Here is a 25165-nt window from a genome sequence, read left to right as displayed (position 1 = left end):
CAAAATGAGCCTGTAAGTGTTCTGGGGGACATTTAGTCTAAAATAAGGAGCTCTATTAAAATAGCTCTGAGAAATCTCTCTGCTCTGTGTCAGTGGTCAGGAGGCATGTTCAGCTGTTGACATCTCTCTCCTGGCCAGCGGTCAGTCTCTTTTACTGTCCCTGTTTGCCTCTGCTCTTTCCTCTTCCTGTCTTCCTTTTTTCCTATGTCTACTTTGTGTTCCCTAGACATTCGGTTTTTCACTTTGAGCCCTTATTGCTTTATCCCATGGGTCAGTTTTGTTAGTTAGTTGGTGCTGTGCCTTTGATGCGCGTGATGCTTATCGAGGTGCTCTTTGTCATCTGATGTTGTTTATTCAGGAGGAGTACATGCCTGCATTTCATGGCAGGGATGATTGTGGTCATCCTGCCCCATGGCTTTTTAAGTAGTGAGGCAGAGAGGGGGGATTAGAAGGGGGCGACAGACTCCAGGAGGTAGGAAATAGAGAAACGAGGGATCAAAGATGACAGGAGGATGAAAGGCAGACTGCTAACAAGACAAGAACGAGAGCGCGTTGCGCTTTCAGGTAAAGCCTCCTGAATCTCTCCAGCCACTAAAAATAAAAGCCCACAGATTTTATTTTAGCTTTCAGCAACTTTGGGCATGAGAGACTTTTTTGTGAGAGTACAGAACATGGAATAAACCTGGTAATTTAGCTTTTTCCACTTTCTGGTTTGAAGGCTTACTCACTTCTCCCTCTCTGGAGCGTGATGTCAGCTCTGAGTTGACTGTCAGATTGAAGCTCGTTCCTTTTAGATGGCACGCTGACGCCTGTGTCTCAGACACTCACATTTATCTTCTGCCTTCCCTGCTGTGACAGATCTCTCTGTGTTGGATTTCCTCTCCCAGGAACAATTCAGGATGTGGCAGTGGTCAGATCAGATTCATATTCTAGCTGCAGTTGCTGTGCTGTGGATGGGATTAAAAGGAGGGAAAGTTTAATGTGGATATAAACATTGATTAAAAGTCAATGATTTATTGATTTATTTATTGTTAAGCTACACTGTGAAAGAAAACACTAAAGAGCTTTTCAAAGATAATTTTGGGGGAAATATTTGCTTTCTTGCCAAGAGTTATCACACGTCTGTCTGTTTGAGATGGATTCAGACTGGAAGCAGACAGCAGGAGCTAGATTTTCACCGATTTTGGTGCTTCCTCATTTTTAGTCTTTCTTGTGAGACAGCTATCAGCTGTAGCGTCCTATTTTATATACACACGAGAGTGTCATCGATATTCGCATCTAGCTGCCAGCAAGGAAGCAAACATCTCAAAAAGCCCATCTTTTTTTATCAATTGCTTGCTTTGCTCAGCACTACCATTTTTTTTACAAAGACAAACCAAAGAAACTAAACGGATGGATGTTTACCATTTCTCATTGACAAAAAAAAGACGTTTCACCTGATAAATCGATCAGCTAATGAGTTTAGTAACAGTCGTTGAGTCCCCTGAAGTGGGGGGGTCGAGTGCTGTCACTGGCACCTCGGTAAATGCTGACTGATCAACAAGACAAACTGAACCAGATGGCTCCTTTCCCAGTGGCTCCAGCTTACAGTCCGCATGCATTAATGAAGACCCTGAGGCTGGCAGAGCTACCAAAGACACATGTATGCTCTGCGTGTAATTTGTGATTTGTGTGTGCGTTACGTGTGAACCTAGGCCGAGCAGCGCTGACATCCTGTTGCAAATTGCTTCCTGTTGACTCTGATGTCTTTCTCCTGCTGTATTTCTATGTTCTATGCCTCTGGGTTCAAACCCTGGTCTTCTTTTTGTGTGTGGGTGTGCATGTTCATGTTTATACATGGGTACACATGCATGTGTTATGTCTGTCTCCCACTGTTCCTTCCAGGAACTGACTACTTTATCCAGTAACAACCTTTATTAAACCTGTTAAGAAAAGAGTTATCCCCTATGGCTGAATCTCTGTGTTCTTTCATTTCCTATTATAAGTTTTATAACTACTTTATGGACTCTGTGACTCTAAAGCGTCCCATGTTTATGCTGTGCTGAATAATAAGTGTTGTTATGCTGGTTGTCTGTCTTTATAGGAGGTACACGATGTTACATAACACGACCTTCTTATAATTTCAGCAGGAGCTAATTTATGAAGCAGCAATTGTGCCCTTTTCCCATTCACTCCCCTTTTCACTCATTCCTCCCTAGATTGCATGCTGATTTATGTCCCCTTTTTTTCCGGTCACACAGCCCTAAACTTTCTGCGTGTAATACTTGTCACCACTGCAGCGTTGCTTGTAATCTGCTTTTTTGTGTATTAGAAAATGTGCACTGTGAAATTGAAAAGTTTTATTTTGGGTAGAAAACTCAATTTGACTGTCCTCTTGACAAAAAAGTAAACTAATCCAATTTTCCTGGTTTCAAAGCTGTTTTAAAGTAACTTAAAATAAATAGTGTTCTACTTCTCAGAAAACTCACTGACAATAGTGTAGCAGTAGGAATAAGTCAGATTGACAACCTCTCCTCTCCAACAAGATACAGCGCTCAGACGATCTGCTGCTGATGTCTTGTTTTTGATACCATAGACACCTTCAGAGAACTTCAGTGGCTTAATGTGTTCTTGGTTATTTGTAGCATGCAAAGAGCCAACAACATATGAGTAGTGGTCATAATGTTTTGGCGCACCAGTGTGTATTATAGTCTCTTTCTGAGAAGCTGAATAGCAATCATGATGCAGCTGCTTCAGCTCTTAATTTGGATGGTTGATCGTCACATCACAGTGCTGCACTTTACATAACATTTATTGTATCTATTTAAAATCAAGCTGAGCTAACACACACAGCTATAAGGATTTACACACTGAACATGAAAACAACAAACACATTAGTGAGCCTGAGGAGACAGGCTAATGCTAACTAAGCCATCTATTACTAAGTACCCAATAAGAAACACGGCTTTATTAGTGGCTTACTTTGACAGATGCTGCGTATGAATACATAGAACCTTTTGGTAAAGGACGAGGTTTTTCTTACAAGAAAATTTCTGGTTTTGTGTACTTAGCTTGATCTATCATGAAGAGCAGGCTCTGGTTGCATGCAGGAATAAAATGTGCACGGAGAGATGGATTGCATAGCTAAAATGCAACCCCGAAACCTTTGCCTATCCAAAAATAATCTGCATGAAAATAATCTGCATTCATAAACACTGATTCCTTGTTGGAAACAGAAATTTGTCTGCTGGCTACAACGCAGGCCATGGAAATAAAAGTTTGCCAGATGCTAACCACTCAACTGGCCATTGGGTCTGCAGACTGATTTTGATAATGACCAGATGCTTGGACAGCGGATGGTTACTAGAGATGGCACAATACCACTTTTTTATGTCCGATACCGATATCATAAATTTGGATATCTGCCGAATCCGATATAGTGTGTTTTTTAATCAATAAAACTGTTTTTTTAATATCTTGCTGCATTTTGTATAAGTTCATACTCAAGTTTAAATAAACAACAACACTAAAGCTATTCTGTTATACCTGTATGTAAAAAATACACTGCACCCAAAATATTTCATAGTTCAGCAACACTGATCAATCTAATAAACTTAAACCTACTCCATCCTCCCTATTCTGGTATTTTAAAGAGTACTTAGCAGAAATATTAAGCAACCTAACTAATAGGGTTGCAAACTCCCAGCAAAAGAAAATGGGGAACCACCCCCCACCCTCCACCTCATGATGCTTAATCGATGTAATCAACTTTAAATTTGATGCAAGGTGAAAAAAAATGCACAGAAATAAATTATTTTTCAAGAATAATTAAAAAGATTCAACATCTTTCTTCAACAGAATTGCAGACTGCACAGATGGTATCTTCCCAAAGGAAAAAGTACTATAGCTTACTAGGGTATATTAGACTTAACAGTTACTATATACAGTAATGGACTTCTATACATTTTACATCAGATTAAAACTTTGGGTGTAAGATTCAGATAATTATTTATTAAAAGCTAGACATTTTAAATGAGAATAAGAAAGAAAAGTATGTCTTTGTGCCCCTTTTTCCCTGATCATGCCCTATCGGCCCCCCTGGCTAAACTTTGCTAGATCCGCCCCTGCACAGTTACCAGCCGTCAGCTACGTAGAAAAAGATCCTGGTGTAGAAAGTAATATTAAATAAATTCTAACAACAGCTTATCAAGCTTAAACGTGCTGCTGTTGTTCCGCCGCTGGTTTCCTCTTTCTGGTGCAAAGTGGACCAAAAACAAAGAAGAGAGACAGACTCACGACAGAAAAGCCGATCAGCTGATCATTGATCAGTTTCATGATTGAAGTAGCCGCAGGAGAGGGAGAGAGGCAGTCGCTCCATATATCGGTTGTTAAGCTTAACGTGGGAACGCTTTACAAATATTCAGAGATGAACTTACACACTTGCTTTACTTCTCTCTGGGATAACTTCCTCGGAGATGAAATGCCGGTTTGGTAGCGAGGCTACAAATACACACAGCCGCTCAATCACGTGATGCATACTGCTCCGACGTGCTACGGTTATGAGCCGAGTTACACCGTGTTGCAAGTTTTTTGAGGTGCTTTTTTGATATTTAATGGATCGGATTGCATTTTTTATTTCCCTCCGATATCTGATCCAGTAATTTAGGTCAGTATCAGACCGATACCGATACATAATATCGGATCGGTCCATCTCTAATGGTTACTAAAGACAGTGTTCAAAGCAGCCACAGTCTTAATGTATTGTGTCACCACAGAGTTAGTGAATGTAATCCTGCATGGTCGCAGATTTTCCTGTTTTCCTTTCACTGTGATTGGCATTTGACTAGTTAACCTGTTGCTTGAGGCCTGTCAGCACTTGCCAACACAGCCACAGCAGGCGGCTCAATCTCGTGGGAAAGTTCAAAGGTTGAAACCTGACATGGTGTCACCTGTCAAAGCGCACTGCTGGGGCCCTTAGTTGTAGTGGATTACTGAATGTTTTTCGTTGTTATCCATGCGTTTCTTTCCATTTTTCTTTACCCTCTTACTTTCTATCATTTCAGCTGCATTATAAATTTTTACATTTTATGAGAACCTCCAGATGAGTCAGAAAAGTATCAAATAATCCAGAACAGAGGAAGCTACAGGAACCAGTTAAAGTTTACTGTCATAGCAGTGCCTGTCTTCTGTTCAAATGACCTCGGCTTCCCCCTGTCTCTCTCCATCTGTATACGTGTGTTTGTAGTTTTGGCAACTTACCTTTGGCTCATCACTACAAGGACTGGATGCCACATGTTGAGTCCCCTGAAGTCTATCTATCAGTGCTTCTTTCTAAAGAGGCCAAAAGAATGAAAAAGTGAAATCAATCATTTTTATTGAGCACTTCTTAATAGCCTGAGCAGCACGGCTGCTTATTCAGCTGCCTGGTCAGCACAATAAACACCATTTAGCAATGACTAAGAACTGAAAGAACACTCTTTGTCCTCAGCCTTTTTGTTGTTTTTGTTTTTTACAATTGTTTACACACATGTACACATGAGCAGCTGTTGAAGTTTGTTTCTAAACATCTACGCTTGTGCACACCGCTGAGTGTGTAGATCATTCTACGTGTGTCATCCATCACTAGTCCATTATAAGGAACAGCTGCATCTGTTGACCGACAGCTTCTTCCTGAAACCAGCTGCTCTGAGACGGAGGAGAGCGAATTTTACTATCCTCTTCATCAGCTCTCCTCATTCCACAGCGTTCCATCTCCTCATCTGCACTGCTGGAGCTGCACCAAAAGCATTAAACTAAACACATGACGTGGCATGAGCTGCATCCTCCTAATGTATATGTGTGGGTCTGTTAAAGCTGCAAAGGAACAACCGTGTGCTTTCTTTCCTTTCAGGTGACTCCCAGCTGCACCTCAACACCAGAAGTGGTAGGTTCGGGGGGGAATCAAATGTTTTTTTGTCACAGAGAAATTTTTATGAGATGTGATGTGAGTGCAGCACCGAGATCTTTTTCTGCTTGTCTCGCAGCACACTTCCACTAAATCAACATCGCAGAAAAAGAGAGGCTCCATACCAAGGTATCGCAAAGCCTGATCAAAAACACAAACACATTCAAACCAAAGAAAAAAGGCATTTTTGTGCATTTATAACAGACAGAGACAGACAACAGCAAAACCTACAGTAAGGACATTAATTATTGCTCTGCCTGAACTAAAAGAATGGATTTTCACAATGTCCAGAAGTAAAAGCGTGGAACAAGTGATGGAGCATGTGATGGAGCGCCACTACGACTTTGACCTCACCTACATCACAGAGAGGATCATCTCAGTCTTCTTCCTGCCAGACCTGGAGGAGCAGCAGTACCGCAGAAACCTACAGGAAGTGGCCTCCATGCTGAAATCTAAGCACCAAGATAAGTTTCTGGTCAGTGTGAAAGGCTGAAACAATAAGAAACATAAAATTCAAAACTGGCATAACAATGTTTAATATTAGATTCAAGCAATGGTGTTTTGGATTTGTAAATGTTTTCTGCCTTCCCCCAGCTTCTAAATTTATCAGAGAAGAGACATGACATCACCAGACTCTACCCAAAGGTACAGGCACTCACATCTGACACATAACTCCACTTACTAAGACATCACCGAAATGTATGAGCAATGTATGTGATGTACTGTAGGTACATTTATACACTGTATATTTAGGGTTAATGAAAATACTTTACAAAGCATAAAACCACTAGTATTTGAAATATCTTCCTCTGCGATGCAGGTGCAGGACTACGCCTGGCCCGATCTTCATGCTCCACCCCTGGACAGGATCTGTGCTGTTTGTAAGGCCATGGAGACGTGGCTAACTTCTGACCCAAACAATGTAGTGGTCCTCCACTGCAAAGTCAGTGTAGTCTGAATACTCATCTGATTCCTTAGCTGTTAAAACGTTAAAGCAGCGGTAAAACTGATTTGATAATCCCTTTGATTTTTGTTTTGACAGGGGAACAAAGGAAAAACAGGGGTCATTGTGGCAGCCTATATGCACTACAGCAAGATATCAGCAGGGTAACCAGCATTTCTATTATTAGTCTACTATTAGTCTCAATATACCAGCATATGTAAGGATCTACTGTTTGCACAAATGAGCCCTTGCTTTATGTCCAAAAAAGCCACTAAAACAATCTTTGTGGATTTGTTTAAATCTGTAGATAAAGCCACCAACAGATTTCATGACTTCCTCTTAGCATACACCTCATCAACATCAAGCTCAAGAAATAATGAATGAACTAATACACTTCTGCCCGTGTTCACAGAGCCGACCAGGCCCTCACCACACTGGCCATGAGGAAGTTCTGTGAAGATAAAGTCTCCTCTTCCCTGCAGCCCTCTCAGAAGAGGTGTCAGTCCCCTGCATATCATCCATTTCCTCCCCCTGCCATTATTTTTTCTTGTTGTGTTGTAGTTATCACCTCAGTCACTCTCTCATCACACCATTTCTTCACCTATCTTTGACAGATACATCTACTACTTTGGTGGTTTGTTGTCAGGTACCATCAAAATGAACAGCAATCCCCTGTTCCTTCACCAAATCCTCATTCCTTCACTACCAAACTTCCAGGCAGGAGGAGGTCAGTTTTATAGGCTGTACTTTTTTTTAATGGTAATTTTGAGTGTGAAAGTGGGAACAGTCAGTGTTTTACAATGTTAAGAGGGAAAAAGAAAACAATAAAGCCTCTGTCTGCAAATTCTTACCCTTTTTATTATCCTTAAACTTATTTCTGTATTTGCAGGTTTTTATCCTTTCCTGAAAATCTACCAGTCTCTTCAACTGGTGTATACCTCAGGAGTCTAGTAAGTAACTGGTCAGCTATATGTGTGTGTGTTTTCAGCTCACCTCCTGCGGGCAGACATCTTTCCTTCCCTCAGTCTCTTTGACACATGTTGACTCTGTCTGTGTTTAGGTGGAGCTGGGACTCTGCTTATGTTAAAGCTTATGCTGTTTGCCAGTGTTTACCCAACTGTGGCATGTTTTGACTTGTTTTATGTATTTTAAGATGGACTGTCCATTTTTTCTACTCTGTGTGCGTGTACCTGTGTGTGTGTGTCTAGTGATCCACAAAGCTCCAGGGCAAGAAAGCTGTGCGTGACTATGGAGCCAGCACTACTATTAAAGGGGGACATTATGGTGAGAAATAGCATATGATTAACTGTATGTCACTAATTTACAACCTTTCTTTGATTTATATCCTCTCCGTATCCGCAAATACGTACAGTACATCACTGCAATAACTGCAACACTTCTGCGATTTTTTTTTAGCTAAATCCTGTAGTCAGAGGCTTTTATCCCCGCTTAACAAAACGGCTACACAAAACACTTTTTTCCCTCCTGACTCTGATGCACTTTTGTAACTTTGCTTTTGAACAGTGCTTGATTATTTTTAAACCACTTAAGCGTTAAATCTTCTGGAGACTGCATGCTCATTTTCTCCCATCAAGAGGATAAAAATATTCAAGTCCTTAGCAACCCAGAAATAAAAGGAGGCAATTTATTTATCTCAATGTAAGGGGCTGCTATCAATATCTTGAGACTATCGTTGTACACTGCTTTTTTATATGCGTCTTTGTCCTTAGGTAAAGTGCTACCACTGGCGAAGACGAGCAACAGAAAGAGAGGTGGTCTTTAGAGTCCAGTTCCACACCTGTACTGTTCATGGAGCCCAGCTGTGGTTTGGCAAGAGTGAACTCGACCAAGCCTGCATAGGTATAAAATTACAAGCCCAAAGTTTGTCAGTCGTTTGGAGGAGCATGGAATGGCGAGAAAAAAAATGCCAGCTTGAAGCAGAGCCAGACAATTTGGCATAGAAACTGATGCTGGTAACTACAGTCAGTTATTTAAGACAAAAGAGTCACTTTTTCTGTCACGCACTTTAAGCATTTGTTTTGCAGACATAACAGCAATGTACAGGTATGTCATCATTCATTATGTATACACTGCTCAAAAATGAAAAGAACAGAGTCTTTTTAGTCACAGTATAGCATCGAGTCAGTTAAACTTCTGGAGTATTGATTTGGCCAGTTACATTTCTGGAGACAGGCAGTTACTCTAAGAGAACTGGACAGGGCTGTAGAAGGTGCTTAGCCCATCAGCAGGACCAGTATCTGCTCCTTTCTGCAAAGAGAAACAGGATGAGCACTGGCGTGAATCTCTCTGACCAAACAATCAGAAACAGACTTCATGAGGGTGGCCTGAGGCCCTGACGTCCTCTAGTGGCCCTGTGCTCACTGCCTGGCACCTTGGAGCCCCACTGGCATTTGAGATGATGAGAGCAGGTTTACTCTAAACCCATGTGACAGATGTGAAAAAGCCCGGATAAGCCATGGAGAACTTTATGCTGGCTTTAACATTGTTCAAAATGGCCAGTTTGATGGTGGGTCATTGATGGTCTGGGGAGGCATATCCATCAAGGGACTCACACACCTCTACAGGTTAGGCAACAGCAACCTGACTGCTATTATGTATCGGGATGTTATCCTTAGACCCACTATCAGACCCTAAGCTGGTGCATTGGGTCCTGGGTTCCTCCTGGTGCATGACAATGCCCAGCCTCATACAAACTACTGACTACAATTTTGAGTTGCTGCAATGAAATTTCTACAAATTAGATTAGCCTGCTGCATCATTGTTTTTTTCACTTTGATTTTTGAGGTGTCTTTGACATGGTGATAATTTTCTTCCCATCCAACGATGTGGCATCCTTTCTTTCACATTACCCAGTCATATCAGGACAGATATCCAGCATGATTTTTTTCCCTGCTGAGATCTGATGTATTTTCAAAGTGTTTCTCAACTTTTTTGAGCAATCATAAGCTTTTTATGTAACTCTTAATTGATTTTTTTTTTAAACTGGAGCATTAGCCAAACTTTTTCTTCTGTAACTGTTAGTAAAGCTCATAACGTAATTACTGTTGAAATGACTTGAGCTCTTTAAAATGTGCACATATAAAGACAATAGCTACAGAGAAATGGTTTTGAAAAGAAGCATTTACTGTCTGTAACTCTATTCCTGTAATTATGTGCATAGCACCCCCAGCAGGCTTACTTGATGTTTACTTGTTGTGTGGGGTTGTAAAACTTTAGTCTGTGGTCTTCGTCGCCACCCTTTGCTATCCCTTGGCTCCACCCCATCTTGAAGGGGAGTTAGTACTGTTGTAAATCGCTGCAGCATGGTTGTTTAGACTCTGCCTCACAGCATAAAATACTACGAAAAGGAAACTTTCTGCTGTATAATTCTGTTGCTAACTTGAAATTGTTTACATGACTGTATTATTCAAGACCCACTTATTCCTCAGACCATTGTTTTGTTTGTCTTCAGAGACAAATAGCAAAGGACAGCGTCAGCTTAGATGAAACAGAAATGATTTAACGTGGTTCACTAAGCAGCAGTCTAAGGACAGTACCTCTAAGTGCTACATGCTGACTCATGCATAAAATATACAACTAATATTAAATCCACACTTATGCATGAAACTAAAAAACAAGCTAATTTTAGATAGACTTCTATGATGTGCTGCGCTCTGTTTCCTTTTTTGCCCTGTTTATTTCCATTATGCTGAGAGTAAAAGCAAGTATCTTTATTTATTTACTTTGTTTTGGTGTCTCTCTGTAGTTACAGTCTGGATATTTTAGTCACTCCTTTATGTTTGCCTTTCTGTAGATGACAGGTTCCCCCCTGATGCTACAGCGGAGTTTATCTTCGCTAATGGACCAGAAAAAATAAAAGGTAAATATCACTGTTACCTGCATATCTTTGAATCATTTCATGCATTCCTCACACCCAGTCTCTTCTTTCACATTTTAAATTCAGTTCAACACTTTATGGTTCTATTCTACGGCATGAAATTTCTTGATTTTAGCTTCTGGTATACCAGGAGGCTTAATACAATAGCTATATAAAGTAAACACAATACACATACAGGACACCACTCATAAATACTAATAAAATCTAATGTATTAGTAATGAGCTATGTTTAAATATGTTTCGAATAAAAATTTTGTGTTTGAGGTCAAGAATACCACCAGAATGACACCTCCATCAAAGTGGAATATAACACCTCGGATCCTGTTGTCAGATGGGACTCCTATGAGAATTTCAATCTGCATCATGAAGACAGCATGGAAAGTAAGAAATGCTTTACATATACATCTAAGATCTACAGCCGTGGTCAAATTCTGTCTTCTGTTTTATTTAATAAAAAATCACCTAGTCCTTACCAGGGCTTAAAATGAGATAAATACAACCTCAGATCAACTGCAGATGCAGTCCAATGAAACACTAAGTACACTCCATGATTCAGTAGCTTGTAGAACCACCATTAGCAGCGATAGTGTGCAGTAATCATCTTTGGTATGACTTTATCAGTCTGTCACATAGTTGTGGAGGAATTTTGGCTCACTCTTTTTTACAGCATTGCTTCAGTTCATTGAGGTTTGCAGACATTCATTTATGCACAACTCTCTTAAGTTCTCACCACAGCATTTCAACTGGATTGAGGTTTGGACTAATTTTCCCGTTAATTTCTCTAGAAACAGTAATATACTTATTTTTTGACACACTGAATTTTAGCTCAGTATTAGTCAGATAAATAAAGACCCAGTGTAGTATGTCATATTCTGTAGTTCATCTGAGGTTGTATTTACCTATTTTTTAGACCTGCTAATGACCGGATTCTTTTTCTTGTGTCCTGAAAGAAACATTAGAATTGAAAGAAGGTGAGCTTTCTTCATATTTTGACTATGAGCGTTAGATAAAGAAGGAGGAATCAGATTTCCATCTTGTTTTTATTAGATATCTTTCATACAAGGGGACCTCTGGATGGAAGCTTATACGCCCAAGTGAGGAAGCGACGTGGACCAGGAGCAACTGCCTCACCAGCATCAACCAATGGCTGCCTCACTACCAGCCCAACAGTGAAGACTCAAACTTCCAACCAATCCAAGACTCTCATTTACACCTCAAATTCCAGCTACTCCTCAGTCCCCTCTGATCACCTGGCTGACACTGCTCTATCCATTAATGAAAGAGATAATATTGACTATCCATTGAGGAGAAGCAATAGGGAAGATGAAACAAAAGAGAAGACAAGAGGAAAAGAAAGGGACAGAGAAACAGCTATATTAGATGATACAGACCCATTGGGTCCTGGAGGGCTGAGACGAGAGCACTTGTGTTGCGGACAAGCAAGTATAAAGTGTGGTGACATGGGGTTGGAGAGGGACAGAGAGCCCTGTCTTCCCAACAGTCACTGTCTTGGACGTTGCAAGAGCATTAAAAATCATCCAAAAAGTCAAACTCTGCCAGTTTTACCATCCAAATCAGTGTCCCCTCATCCTCATTCAGCTCATATGGAGCTCTGTCATCGCCACAGTGCCCATCCTCTACCAGAGTTGCCATGGGAACGTTCAACGCCCCCTCTACCTCTACCTTTTTCCCATAGGCCATGTTACCCTTATTCCACTCGCGATCATGCACACCCACACAGCCACACCCTGCCAGCCTCAAACAGACTCTGCACTGGGGAAGAGTGTCACCTTCTTCATTATTCCAGCCACGTCCCAGGGTCTCATCTATCCAACCAGCCGCAGCCATCAAGCCCTTACAGAGAGATGTTCTTTGGCTCTCCTGCACAGTCCTCTGGTTGTCCCTGGCAAGACTGCTCCTGCAGACGTGAACATCAATCAGCCTCAGTTAAAACAATACTCTCAGCATACCCAGACCAATCAGAAACAATACACTGGTCTCAAGGAACAGGTGTACCTCCACAATGGGAAACTGAAAATCCATGGGACATAGCAAGAGAGGCAGAATTTTGGCAGTGCAAATCCAATACGCCTGTATTTCATCTCTACCAACCCTCTCTGGACCGAGGTCCAAATCTAGAGCACCCTAGATTTGCCGTTGCACCTCACCAGAACTACCCAATCCCCCAGTCACTAATAGATATACGGGATGGAGCCAGCAGTGGATACCACACACCCTTACAGCCGCGCCACTCCTGCCCCTGCTCACCTTATCAGTCATCTCCAGCTGAAAGCCATGAGAGCCGAGGTTATGCCTCAGGCTATCACTCTGGATCAGCCTCCCCTCTACCTGCTAATAGCCCATCACCTGCAAAAGGAAAGCTGCCCGAAACCCCACTGGGATCCAGAGACCAAATGCACAATGAGCATCGCAAAGGTAGAGGAAAGGACTAAGTGGATGGGTTAACATGCTTTTTTTCCCTTCTTTTATCATCATCACTCTCTTATGTTATACTTTCATCTCATGTATTTTAATCTCTCTTATCAAAGTCGAAAAGGCCAAGACAGACGCAGAAGATGAGATATCCCAACATTCAGAAACTAAGTCTGATTCTAATGGACAATCAAGCACCCCTGGACCAGACTCTGACCATGACTACACACTGATTGGTAGCAGCAGCCCCACACACACAGAAGACAGGTGAGTGAAACTTTGCTTTCTGACATCTCACAATTCTGGAAAATACAGCTACATATAAAGATATGAAGAAAATTATCATATGTGGTCTTTTCATTAGTGTAAATGCTGACAGTCCTTCTCAAAGCCAAGACACATCAACACCTCAAGAGTCCAGCGCAAGTAACAAAAATGTGAAACCAACAGAAACACAAACTCAAGGTTCAATCATACCTGTCAACCCCGTGCAAACATCAAGTGAGTCTTCTGAAAGTAGCTGTCCTGATGGTAAACTTGGAGCAGCCAAGGTAACGGGACATGCACATGGATCCAACACATCACATGCTTCAAGCTATGCAACTGTCATTATCACCCCAGTTCAAGTGCAACTCAATGGTTCTGCCCTCCCTAATGATAGCCCATCAGACAGCAGCAGAGCTGTATCCATAAATCAAGCAACTAGTTTAAGTTCTAGCCCTTCCACCACTTCCCCAAATTCTCCTATTAGTTCCCCGGAGCTACAGTCTTCTCCTCTGCGCTCCTCATCTGCTACAGACACAGCAGGACAAAGCTTGACTCCAGACAGAGACAGCTCAGCTGACACCAAACCGCCTTCACCTGTTCCTGATGGATACCATACACCAAACTTTCCCTCAGCATCCTATTACTACTCATTACTAAATGTCCCCCATGTTCCATACACTGGGTACACTGCAGTCACTATCCCCGCCATCCAGCCACCGCTCCCAGAGAAGAAACGCTTTTCCACAACAGCAGGATCCCTAAATGGACACAGTTCTCTAATTCGGGCTTCCTCAGCTCCGTCCCCCACACATCATGTTACTTTCTCCCCTGCTGTTGGAGAGCAGAGAAGGGGGTCTGCACATCACAGCTGTCGGGAGGAGCCAGACATCAGGGTCAATGCTAAGTTTGTCCAGGACAGCTCCAAGTACTGGTACAAACCAGGCATCACCAGAGACCAAGGTGAGAGCTTTAATGAAACATGAATTGGTCGTATCAGGAACACTTAATACATCAGGATGGTTCGTATTTGACTCGTATTATGGTCAGTGTGTCTATTTTGGGTCATTACATCATAGCTCTAATGTTTCTACCATAGCCATAGCTGTGTTGAAGGACAAGGAACCAGGAAGTTTCCTCATCAGAGATAGCAATTCCTTCCAGGGTGCCTATGGCCTGGCCCTCAAAGTGGCTACCCCTCCTCCTAATGCCAACTTCTCTGGGAGCAAAGGTATCTATCATAAGTTTAGCTTGTTAATAATGCCTCAGTCACACAGGCTTAGAGACTGGTCGGTGACCCCCAGGCAACCTCTCACTAGTGAACCGGTGTATTGCCCAACCATTTGACAAGCAGTTCCTGGAGGTTGCTGGCTGCTGCTGGGTGAAATTCGTTGCTGCAGCTAAAACCTCTTTGTTAGCAGCAATCTGCTGGTAACCAAGGCAATAACTGCAAGCAATAATGTTTGCTGCAAACAGTAGTTTGCATGGAAGGTATCAACTTGTCTGCAATCACTCACTGACTACTCGACAAGAGACAGTAAAACTTGAATTAGTGCAACACAAACTGGAAACAGAGAACCTTTGCATTCAAAGTAAAATTGTGCTTTACCACTGCAACCCATACATTTCAGAAAGCACAATGTTTACTCTGAAGGCTGACAGTTTATGTCTGGTTTGCATATGGTTTGCAGCAAGCAGTTGGCAAGTGTTTGCATACATTTCAGCGTCTTCCATGCAAACGTTTTCAGTACAGCACTGTACACCTCTGTGCCTCAATTCCTCCAGCCACCAACTTGGCAACTTGTTAGTGAATACACATTTTTCCCTAGAGGCCAATGGTTGCCAGGGGCTCAATAACTGTTCTCTAGGGCACAGCTTGTGACTGTAGTATTCTCCTGAACAATAGGTGTCGCCACTGAGACAAACCTCCAAATCAGAGGAAGTCAAAACCAAACTGTTGCAATGTCTCCTTTTGTATTATGAGTGAATCTATGATTTTCTACACTGATATATAGTTAAACTGTTGGTAAAAATAAATAAATAAATCAGATCCTGGGTGAAGTTACAAAAGTTGAGAGGTGCATAATCAGCCGAAATGACCACTTGCGCCAAAGAATGTATGGCACTTTTGCTATGCAGTGTTGTTTGTGAGGTTGAAAACGGCTGGTATAAAGGGCCTTTAAAGCATGCAAACTGGAACACAGAAAGAAAGAAAGAAATGAAATGGACATTTACCAAAGCATCTAAAGACACACTGATGGCTGCATTCAGGGAAAAGTAATAATTTGGTAGTATTTTGAAAAACACCAAATCAATTATTTTGTAATGGTGATACAGTGTGTTAATGTATTAAAATGGTTCATGGTGAACATAATAAATATAATATGGTCAGAATAAAAGATATCAGCTACATTATGCTATAGTTTTGTTTATGTTCATAGAAGAATTTTGGCAGCAAAACAAGCTCTTTTTCATCCTTCCTTCCTTTTCAATCTCCTGTCTCCCAGGGGATCCTCTGGAACAGCTGGTGAGACACTTCCTGATCGAGTCTGGGCCGCGGGGAGTGAAGATCAAGGGCTGTCAGAATGAGTCCTACTTTGGTTAGTTACACTGTAGATGCAAATGCTGCCATTTATTTCACATTTTCAGTGTTGTGTGAGAAACTTAGCATTTTAATCTACAATCATACAGTTTTTGAATATTTACTACATTCCAAGTCCTCAATTTTCTGTGTTTTAATCCCTTCTAATCTGTCACATTTGCAATCTTCTTACCTTTTTTTTTTTTTTTTTGTCTCAGGAAGTTTATCTGCCTTGGTGTACCAGCATTCAATTACTCCCATCTCTTTGCCATGTCCTCTTCACATCCCAGAAAAAGGTATTAATTGCTTAATTAGATTTAAAACTAAATCTATTATGGGAGAACAGTTAAATGCTCCTCTATGAATAGGAGGCATTTTACAACCTTAAATGAAATTCATCATGTTTCAGATCTGGTTGGGGAGCTTCAGGAAATGCAGAGTGCAACAAATACCAGCACTGCAGCTGAGCTCCTCAAACAAGGAGCAGGTACTTCTCAAGCTCCATATTTTCACAATGTTGACCTGTAAGAATAATATTAATAATAATAATAATGATCTTTGTCGTTTCCCTAATGAACCAGCGTGCAACGTCCTCTACCTGAACTCTGTGGAAACAGAGTCGTTAACTGGGCCCGAAGCAGTTTCTAAGGCAACGAAGTTCACTTTGTCTCTGAATCCACGCCCACTGGCAACCATGGTCCACTTCAAAGTGTCCTCTCAGGGTATCACACTAACTGACAGCAAAAGAAGGTACTTATGAATCACTACAATGTTACATATTAGGAAGAGCGTCAGTTTCATTTAATGAGCATTATTCGTAAATTTTGTGGTATTTGTTATTGTATTAAACAATCATAGGAAGTATCAAGTCTTTCTTTCATGCCAGACAAAAGCTCTTAATGTTATGTATGTTTACACAGGCTATTTTTTAGGAGACACTACCCAATCAACAGTGTCACCTTTAGCAGTCTTGATCCTCATGATCAGAGGTGGGTTGCTGATAAACTAAAACCAGTTCTATCCATGTCAATAAAACTACCCTTGTTTCTATGTCACTGTTGATTATCTTTAGTAAAGGTGGGAACAGACCTGTGTTTGTCGCTGCTGTAATGACTTATATTTTTCTAATATAAGTTCTCTTTGTGAGTTGCATATTCGCTTTTTTTATGTGAGAAATGGATGTATATTGCTACTCTTTTGCCTAGTAAAACAGTCTCTGTGTCCTTGTCACTTTGTCTCTATTTGTGTACCCGTGCTTCAGGTGGACTAATTCTGATAGCACGTCAAGCAAGTAAGTGCTTGTGTAGCAGTGTTTTTCCCTTATCAGTGACATTACCAGCTGGCACTATGTGCTTCTTTGCATGGCAATTGATCACCATTGGATTTGCTACTCGCTTTTAGAAAGACAATTGACTTTCCGTCAGTGTTAAATGGGGTTTGCTGAACATTCTTTTGACCTCTTGTGTCTGCCTTCTGGTGCAGGATGTTTGGCTTTGTGGCGAGACGGACAGGCACTGCTACAGAGAACGTGTGTCACCTGTTTGCAGAGATGGACCCCGAACAACCAGCTGTAGCAATCGTCAACTTTATCAACAAAGTCATGCTGGGACCACAGCTACGGAGATGAGAAAAATGGAGAATTTTGGGGGGGAAAAAAACCTCTCTGGACTGTTAGGGATCTGAGGAAGACATTAAAATGGTTTTTGACATATTTTCTCATGAAGTGTGTGTATATAGTTTTTGTTTGCGTTTATACAATTTGCATCACTGTGCTTGGCTGTATGACTGTTTTTATAAGACTCTAATTCTGACAAATCACTGCTCTGTAGGTCAAAGTATTATTTAGAGGAATAGCCAAAGATTGACCTAAACTTGGTGGTATTTGCTGAATAAGACTGAAAAAGAGATTTACTTTGTTTTGTGTTTGTATCTTTTATTATTATTGTTGTTAAAATCATTGATTTGTTATCATTTTTCAAACTGTTCACATGATGAACAAACTTTTGAAACTGCATGAGCAAGCATCCATGTTATTTTCCTAACATTTTCCATACATCAGTATCAAAAGCTGAAGAAAAAGGGCTCAGAATGTGACAGGAAGTAAGAGTCATGTGTTAAAGGGTAAACTGGCATAGTTGCACTTATGAAACGCTGGAAAGAGTAAAACAAGTGAATTCATGAAAGTGTGTATTCTGATGATCTAAGGCAAAGGTGTGGCTACAGGTTAACTCACTCATTACATATAAATGTGAAACATTATGAGTTTTGTCCTCACAGCATGAATACTAATAAAGGTCTAACTACAATAGAGCATTATGTTAACCAGAATTTAAAATGCAGACTATCTAGCAAAAAATTTTGTAATGTAAAATTTAATCTTAAAATAGATTTTAACAAATATGCAGTAAGTTAAGAGGTCATAAGCATTACATGAATATGAACAACTTTTCTTATGTTGGTAATGTCATAATAAAAGCGCATAGAGAAGTTTTTAGTTAATAATCACTTCATGAGTGAACTGTTCCACTTAAAACCAAAGACTATTGTGATACTTTGAACTGTTGCTTTTTTTTTTTAAATATATTTTTCATTTTGCTATTTGTGTTTTTCCTGTACACTGAAACAGTATCTAGGTTACTTCAGCACAATTATTATTTTTCATATTGGATTTTTATGTAAAAGAAGTAATATATTTTAGGTGTCTGAGGTGGTGAAAAGAATGATGTATGTCATATTTGACAAGAACATTAAAGCAAGTTTTCTGAAACCAAGTAGTGTCTTCATAATTAAAGTCATAAATTATGCTCATCTTGAGACAATTTCAGTTTAAAGGATCATCTTCTCTGTGTTACTTACAAAGAACAGGTGATAGTTTAGTTATGACGTTCTAATTGCAAACATCTGGCTGCCGGTTCGATTTGGTACATCTCAGCCTTTGAACGCATAATTTAGGCACGACAGGAATCACAACGCATCGATTAAAAGGACGAGGTCCCACCGAGATTTGAACTCGGATCGCTGGATTCAAAGTCCAGAGTGCTAACCATTACACCATGGGACCGGTTACGTTAATGCTGCGCACATACAGCTTCAAGTACACGTATATATGTTTTACCGTATTCCCTTCCAATTCAGGCACTACTAATAATTAGGCCGTTAACCTCTCGCTTAGAATTAAACACATTAGTTCTCCGATTATATCTTGCCTAGGGTTAGGCTTTGGGCTGCAACTACCTGGTGTTCAGACACTGCTGGTTACACACATATATACGTATATATAAAGCTAACAGAGCTAACGATCATAGCTTCAGAGACTTGACCGTGTCGGAATAAGAAAAAAAAGCTAACTCGTTATATTCGAAGCATCAATTTAAAGATGCAAACTGTCCACTACGTCTGCCTAACCGACACGCTTGATAAAATCAATACAATCCTGTATCGTACAGGATAATCACTTTAGAATCTAGCTAGCTACTCGTTATCCGATCCGACTTGACAAAATAAAAGCGTCGTTTTCAAAATAAAGGTTCCCAAGTTCATTAGCGCTACGTGTGGATTCAGTTAAATTTATAAACTAATATACCGTGCAGCTGTATGCATCTGAAAAGTGAGGCTTTATTTTTAACCAATAGCATTATAGGTGAGAAATATTACACACATTTGAAATTATTAATCCAAGGAAATAAGTCGCAAGCCATCAACTCAAATCGAAACTAGAAGCGCTATGGACATAGTGGACTGAGGTAAGGGTTTGTGTAATAAATCTATCAACGACACAAAGACTACATTAGGTGTTCCAGGGTACTTAATACCAAAGTATTTTTCAAGCCCAGTTGTTTGGCAGGTTCTCCGTCCAATATTCAAATTTTTAACACCTGAAAGAGTTGAGAGCCATAAGTTGCTTATGTAATTTTCAGTTTTCAGTTCGTTTCTTTGAAACAACAAAGGCTTTTCTTTGTTATGATTGCCGGAATAAGCTTAACTACTGCATAAAAGTGCATTTTTCTGGCAGGCACGCAGGGATTTATGGCTGAATAGCTCTATGCTATTCTGAAGCAATCTAACCCTGCGGGCTTTAGTACTGTTGCATTGTTATATCACAGGGACCCATGTGTGACAAGTACACATGTCCTTCCTGATTCTTCCAGAAGAGGGAACTAGAGGAACTTTAATAAGCAACTGGATCTCCACATTGCTGCTCCTGGCGAGGTTCTGAAGGGAAAACAGTACAAGTAGAGGTTTAGGATTTCTCTTTAAGATTTTTTTGTGAATAAAAACATGCTTGGTCTCGCCGCACCCTTATAGTCAAGAAGCGGATCATGTAACAACTCACGTAACTGTCTTCAATGTGCGTTTGCGTGTGTGTGGCTTATAGAGTCCAGGAACGGCTTCCATGTCCTAATGCCCAACCCCGAGTAATTATTTTAAAAAATACATTTATAAAATACATTTTAAAAAAATTAAGATGACAAAGGAATTTATAAAGTTAGAGAGTGAATGCAAACTAAAGATCACTAAAGTCTAAGTCACATATAATAAGAACTGCATTTGTTTTGTTGACTTCAACAGACCATACAAATAAAGTTACATTAAAATTAGTACATAGTAGTACAGGTACTGAAGGTGGAATGGGCAAAGGCGATATTCAGTTGTTAATTTACCAGACTGATGGCTATACTGTTCTGAACCTGCTAGCTCTGCAAATTAAATTCTAGCAGCGATTTAAAATTTTAAAAAAAAGAAGAAGAAGAAGAAGAAGAAGAAAGCAAAGTTGAGAACTGGGTTGTTTTTGGTCCTGCCCGATTTTATTGCTCTCCTTCACGCATCTCCTGTGGTAAATGTCCTAGAGGGATGGCCATTTATTGCCGCTGAAAAACAGTGCTGTTTACATCACCTGCTGTATAGTTTTACAGTTCAGCATGGCGCAGCCTGGACACCATGCAGTGATGCAGCTGCTGCACTTACTCTCATTCAAGCAGATTCAAAGGTTCTGAGGATGTTCAGAGCCATGTTGAATTTGATGTTTACATTACCCAGTAATACTGAGCCAAAGGAACCGAAAAGTGCTGACTCCACGTCACACATATTGATCATGTTGTTTCCTCCTTGTCCTCGCTGCTTCCTGAATCCCAGCATCATGCCTTTCATCTTCCCCTGTCACCATATTAAGGGGCTCTTCTTTCCTGGCAATGGCCGCATTTACTTCCACTCTCGTCACTTGAAACCATATCACAAGAAATATGTGGATGGATCTACATCTCTACATAAAAATGTATTTTTTTTTCATAACACGACTATATTTTTATCCAAAACTGTCAGATTTATGTTTGTGATTTCTGCATCCAGGTATGTGTTTTGTTTTGTTTTTTTCTCAAAAACTGGACTGTTGCTGAAGTGCAGAACTATTTAGACTTTTTTCTTTTTCAGTGAGAACTGTGGCGGCTGTTGTGTCATTCTCAGACCGATAAACATGAGGCTCTGCCACAGATATGTGTGATCACTGAGAACTGCCGTAGGTGTTAGCATGCACTGCTGAGAACAACAGTGGAGGAAGTGCCCATTTTCACCACCAGTAGCCTGCCTGTCACCAAGTATAGGATTCACTTGCACATAATGGTGCTCAGACACAGTCCCCTGTGGATGAGGGGAATTATAATGAATGCTTTGTTGTAATCATCAATCTTCTCACTTACAGTTTGTTGCTTTTCTCTCTGAGAGACAGTGCATTGTGGGGTTAAAGTGCTGGCACCCTCAGCTGATCTGCTGCTCGTCTAAAGTGCCGACCGTCTACACTGCCTGGGGGAAGTGAGCCCGTGAGGGCTCTGACCAGCAGCCCGAGGCATGCGATGATGACAGATGTAAGTGGAACAGGGTGGCAGTGCCTCAAGCAGGATATCCTGAGTTTCATAGGCATAACATGGATGCATGCTGCATTGCACAGCAGGACATCTACTAGCTGATCAACACACGATTTCACAATCTAGTTCCAAAAGCTCTCAGGTACTTTAAGTGATCTGGTGGACCCGAGGGTGCCACTCTTGATCACTCTGGATAATTGAGTACTGTTAGATATACTATTTCTTCTTCTTCTAAGTCTCAAAAGACATGTAGAATGTGTTTGTTTGGGAGAAAGGCAGACACATTTGGCATTGCTGGGCTTTCCTTGGAGGCTCTGCAATCGCTGTCAGACCTCTGAGCCTGTCCCTCAGACGTCCTCTGTAATTTATTAATTTTCCACTTTCAGTGCATCAGCACTATTTTGCACAATAGATTTGCAGTTGCTCTGTAAAGTTTGTCACTTCAGCAAATTATTTTACTTGCGGCTATAATAAAAATATCATAATGCATTATAATACACAAAGTGCACATTCTGTAAATATAAAACCCCATTGCAGTTTGGCTGTGTGATCAGCTGGTGTCCTGGCATAATAGCCAAAAGTGAAATCGAGCTGTCCTTAGAGCATATTTCAGTTTAAGCTCTGTTACTATGAAAGTTATTTATGTGTCTGCACTAGTGCCACGAAAACTATTCCCATAGTTTTAGTGGGTCAGTGTTTCTGATTTATTATTTCCACTCTCCTGGTTTCCAAACAGCAAGCCAGCTCACGGAGAAGGGCCGGAGCATCTGAGGACACAAAATGGCTGGGCCAGGATACATGTCTGACATGGATGCTGTGGAGCCAAATAAACCCCTTGCAGCAGAATGGCTTGATCCAGTGCTGGTGCCAGACTTGGAAATAGCCCAAGCCACAGGACAAGGATCAACTCTCCATGAGCATTAACCTAACACCCACACACTTTACTACCAGTTACTTCACATGAATCAACACCTAATAAGCTTATGACACATATCTAAGGTGCTGGCGGGCTCTGGATATGCTAGTTCGGCGGTGCAGATAGAAAACCTGGCACAAAAACATCTGGAGTCGACAATGAACTCTGCACATACCTTTGGGTTTTATGGTTCAAGTCAAATTATTTAGTGGTCTGTGCCTAATCCTTGCCAAACAGGGGGTACCAAATGTAAAAACCCTCAGACAAGGAATGGACCAGAATATTTAGGGAATGTTTGTTGCAAAAAAAAATTCTTGCTGTTTTAGAGCCAAAGCTATACTCGCAGGGATTTAGAAAACAGAACAGCAGTGCACAATATACTGTGGCTCGAGCACTGTTAGATCAATGCAGAGATAATTGGAAGGCTTGTGAGGCAGCAAAGTACGTGATACAATCTGATGAACAGAGATGGCTATGCAACATGTCCATGTACTTTGTAAGATAGGCCTATATATATATGTGTGTGTGTGTGTGTGTGCCTGTATTATCATTTCAAGGTTGCACAAACAAGTAATATATAAAATGGTAAGACTCATGTACAATATATCCTAAAGCGGTATTATTTTTTACAATAAAACACAGGCCTTGTAAAATGGCAAAAATTACACTTTACGACTTGAACAGGAGCTTACAAAATATCATATTCAAAGCCGCACTGAGATCGACATTCTTTTTGCAATTGGCACAGATCTACCGCTTGTTTTTACAATTAGTTGGAAAAGGATACTTGGGACCGGATAGGCCGCCTTTCTTTTTCCCTCTCCCCTCCACATCTAAGACCTTTATGGTGTTTACATTACAGACACACCTCTGACCTTCGCTCAGGCCCCCCACCGCTGGCCCTAATACCACACACACACCACCATTTTAACTACATCCCAGAGATTATTTACGCACAAAGCCGGTTTCCGAAGAAACGTCACTCAAATTAAGGCAAAATAAACAAATGAATGCAAAATAAATAAATGCACCAGAGCACAAGATACTGACCGTATTTTGCTTGTGAAAGCGTGTAGTGGAGGTGTGTAATCGTCTGGGTTTTTTTGTTGTTGTTGGGTTTTTTTGGGGTTTTTTTTAGCACACTCGGCCACCGCTGGTGGATTGTAAATGTATGGCAACATCGCCATGCAGCGACGTTGCGTCTCCAGCCTACCAGTGTACTGCAGAGTAGACACACCCCTCCGATACGCACGCCTCATTGCACACATCTGCGAAGTGTCAACAAAATTCGCGGGGTTAAATTCATAAAATAAAAGATTTAGAGCCAGACTGAACTCTTGTTATTGTTTCAGATGTATGTTATTGTTTGCGAGGGTGTAGTGGCAATATTTACGTTTTTAATCAATATTGCTCATATTGCACGTAGCTGCAAACAAAGACATTCCTGTGTAGGTGAAAAAAACACGGCCCGGGAGAGGCAGTTTCCACCTATTGGGACGACATACTGTGTCTAATGTTAGCACGGTAATCCCCACACCGGGTCTCCGTTGAATCAGAGATCACAGACAAACGGTGTCGCTTTAAACCTCACGCGGTCAAAGTTGTTTACCTCTTCGTTACCTTTGACGTCACGACACACCCCTGTTTGAGGGGGACGGAACTCCGAGTTATTGGCACCGGAGCCGACCGAACAGATTAGAGCTTCAGAGACGCGTGGCCAACCACAACGCAGGAGACACATCAAGCCCAACCGTGATTGGTTGCCGTAGGGGCTGGGGGGGAAATCCCTCTTCCCCGTAGAGGTCCTAGGGAGGGGGCGGTGCATAACAAAAAAAGAAAAAAAAAAAGTAATGGCCATCTATTTGGGTCCTGAAGAAGGAGGGATAGCCTAAATCTCGTCGGAGTATCGTCGCTGTTATTGCGTTATTATCATTTTGGCACGTGCATTTGCCTGTTGAGTGACACCCAGTTGCGTGTTAACCGTTTCCCCCGCGGCTCGTTCGTTGCGCTCGGCTGCAGAACGGTTAATGGGCTGGCTGAACTTGGTGCCGCGTTTTAGGGTTAAAGCAGCCAAGCTAGCCACGCTAACGTTAGCTACTACCGCGGCTGCTGTGTGAGCCAACGTCTGGAAGGGCGTACGAGTTTAACGTTTTCTCCCCGAAGTCTCCACACGTTTCTGAGTTTGGTGTCGCGCGCTCGTCTTCCCTTTCTAAGCTAACCTGCCTCTCGTCAACATGGAGGGGACATACTTTGCAAGAGCATGAAGACGACGACTACGACGAACGACGACTAAAGAGGATTAAAAACAACTCGGTCTTGATGGGGAAAAGTTGAGCTGAGGTATGAAAC

At 41.2% G+C, this 25165-nt stretch overlaps 2 protein-coding genes, 1 long non-coding RNA gene and 1 other non-coding gene across 8 annotated transcripts in view; 2 read left to right on the top strand and 2 right to left on the bottom strand.

Annotated features, from left to right (window-relative positions):
- LOC100701985 (tensin-2) overlaps positions 1 to 18809 on the top strand; it is a 31542-nt gene extending 12733 nt beyond the window's left edge. For 3 of the 4 annotated variants that reach the window (XM_005469303.4, XM_005469304.4, XM_005469305.4), the window contains 24 exons: positions 5870 to 5902; positions 6003 to 6052; positions 6215 to 6398; positions 6518 to 6568; positions 6744 to 6866; positions 6966 to 7030; positions 7279 to 7362; positions 7481 to 7593; positions 7756 to 7816; positions 8075 to 8150; positions 8597 to 8726; positions 10681 to 10746; positions 11029 to 11145; positions 11812 to 13200; positions 13314 to 13464; positions 13562 to 14424; positions 14561 to 14692; positions 15969 to 16061; positions 16261 to 16338; positions 16452 to 16529; positions 16624 to 16792; positions 16963 to 17031; positions 17304 to 17333; positions 17525 to 18809. In XM_005469303.4, the coding sequence (XP_005469360.1) occupies positions 5870 to 5902; positions 6003 to 6052; positions 6215 to 6398; positions 6518 to 6568; positions 6744 to 6866; positions 6966 to 7030; positions 7279 to 7362; positions 7481 to 7593; positions 7756 to 7816; positions 8075 to 8150; positions 8597 to 8726; positions 10681 to 10746; positions 11029 to 11145; positions 11812 to 13200; positions 13314 to 13464; positions 13562 to 14424; positions 14561 to 14692; positions 15969 to 16061; positions 16261 to 16338; positions 16452 to 16529; positions 16624 to 16792; positions 16963 to 17031; positions 17304 to 17333; positions 17525 to 17669 (4350 nt within the window). In that variant the 3' untranslated portion in view covers positions 17670 to 18809. The remainder of the gene's footprint in view (positions 1 to 5869; positions 5903 to 6002; positions 6053 to 6214; positions 6399 to 6517; positions 6569 to 6743; positions 6867 to 6965; positions 7031 to 7278; positions 7363 to 7480; positions 7594 to 7755; positions 7817 to 8074; positions 8151 to 8596; positions 8727 to 10680; positions 10747 to 11028; positions 11146 to 11811; positions 13201 to 13313; positions 13465 to 13561; positions 14425 to 14560; positions 14693 to 15968; positions 16062 to 16260; positions 16339 to 16451; positions 16530 to 16623; positions 16793 to 16962; positions 17032 to 17303; positions 17334 to 17524) is intronic. The other variant, XM_013269163.3, reaches the window with a different exon arrangement.
- Positions 599 to 24419, bottom strand: LOC102080729 (uncharacterized). Of its 2 annotated transcripts, XR_003220169.1 has the most exons (5): positions 24210 to 24419; positions 23867 to 24084; positions 6278 to 6375; positions 5239 to 5310; positions 599 to 947 (listed from the first exon to the last, which is right to left on the bottom strand). It is a non-coding gene; the product is annotated as an uncharacterized LOC102080729 (long non-coding RNA). The 2 variants fall into 2 exon arrangements; XR_002062143.2 differs by having other exon boundaries at positions 23867 to 24419.
- trnaq-uug (transfer RNA glutamine (anticodon UUG)) lies at positions 19032 to 19103 on the bottom strand. Its single transcript has one exon. It is a non-coding gene; the product is annotated as a tRNA-Gln (tRNA).
- A 71-nt stretch (positions 24420 to 24490) lies between the features above and the next one.
- LOC100695813 (vitamin D3 receptor B) overlaps positions 24491 to 25165 on the top strand; it is a 32855-nt gene continuing 32180 nt past the window's right edge. The window contains exon 1 of the mRNA XM_003441540.5: positions 24491 to 25156. The gene's annotated coding sequence lies outside the window, so the exon portion shown is untranslated. The remainder of the gene's footprint in view (positions 25157 to 25165) is intronic.

This window comes from Oreochromis niloticus, linkage group LG5 (assembly GCF_001858045.2).
Source record: "Oreochromis niloticus isolate F11D_XX linkage group LG5, O_niloticus_UMD_NMBU, whole genome shotgun sequence".
NCBI lineage: Eukaryota > Metazoa > Chordata > Actinopteri > Cichliformes > Cichlidae > Oreochromis > Oreochromis niloticus.
The sequence above is the reverse complement of the archived record's forward strand: the minus strand, read 5'-3'. Positions and strand labels throughout refer to the sequence as shown.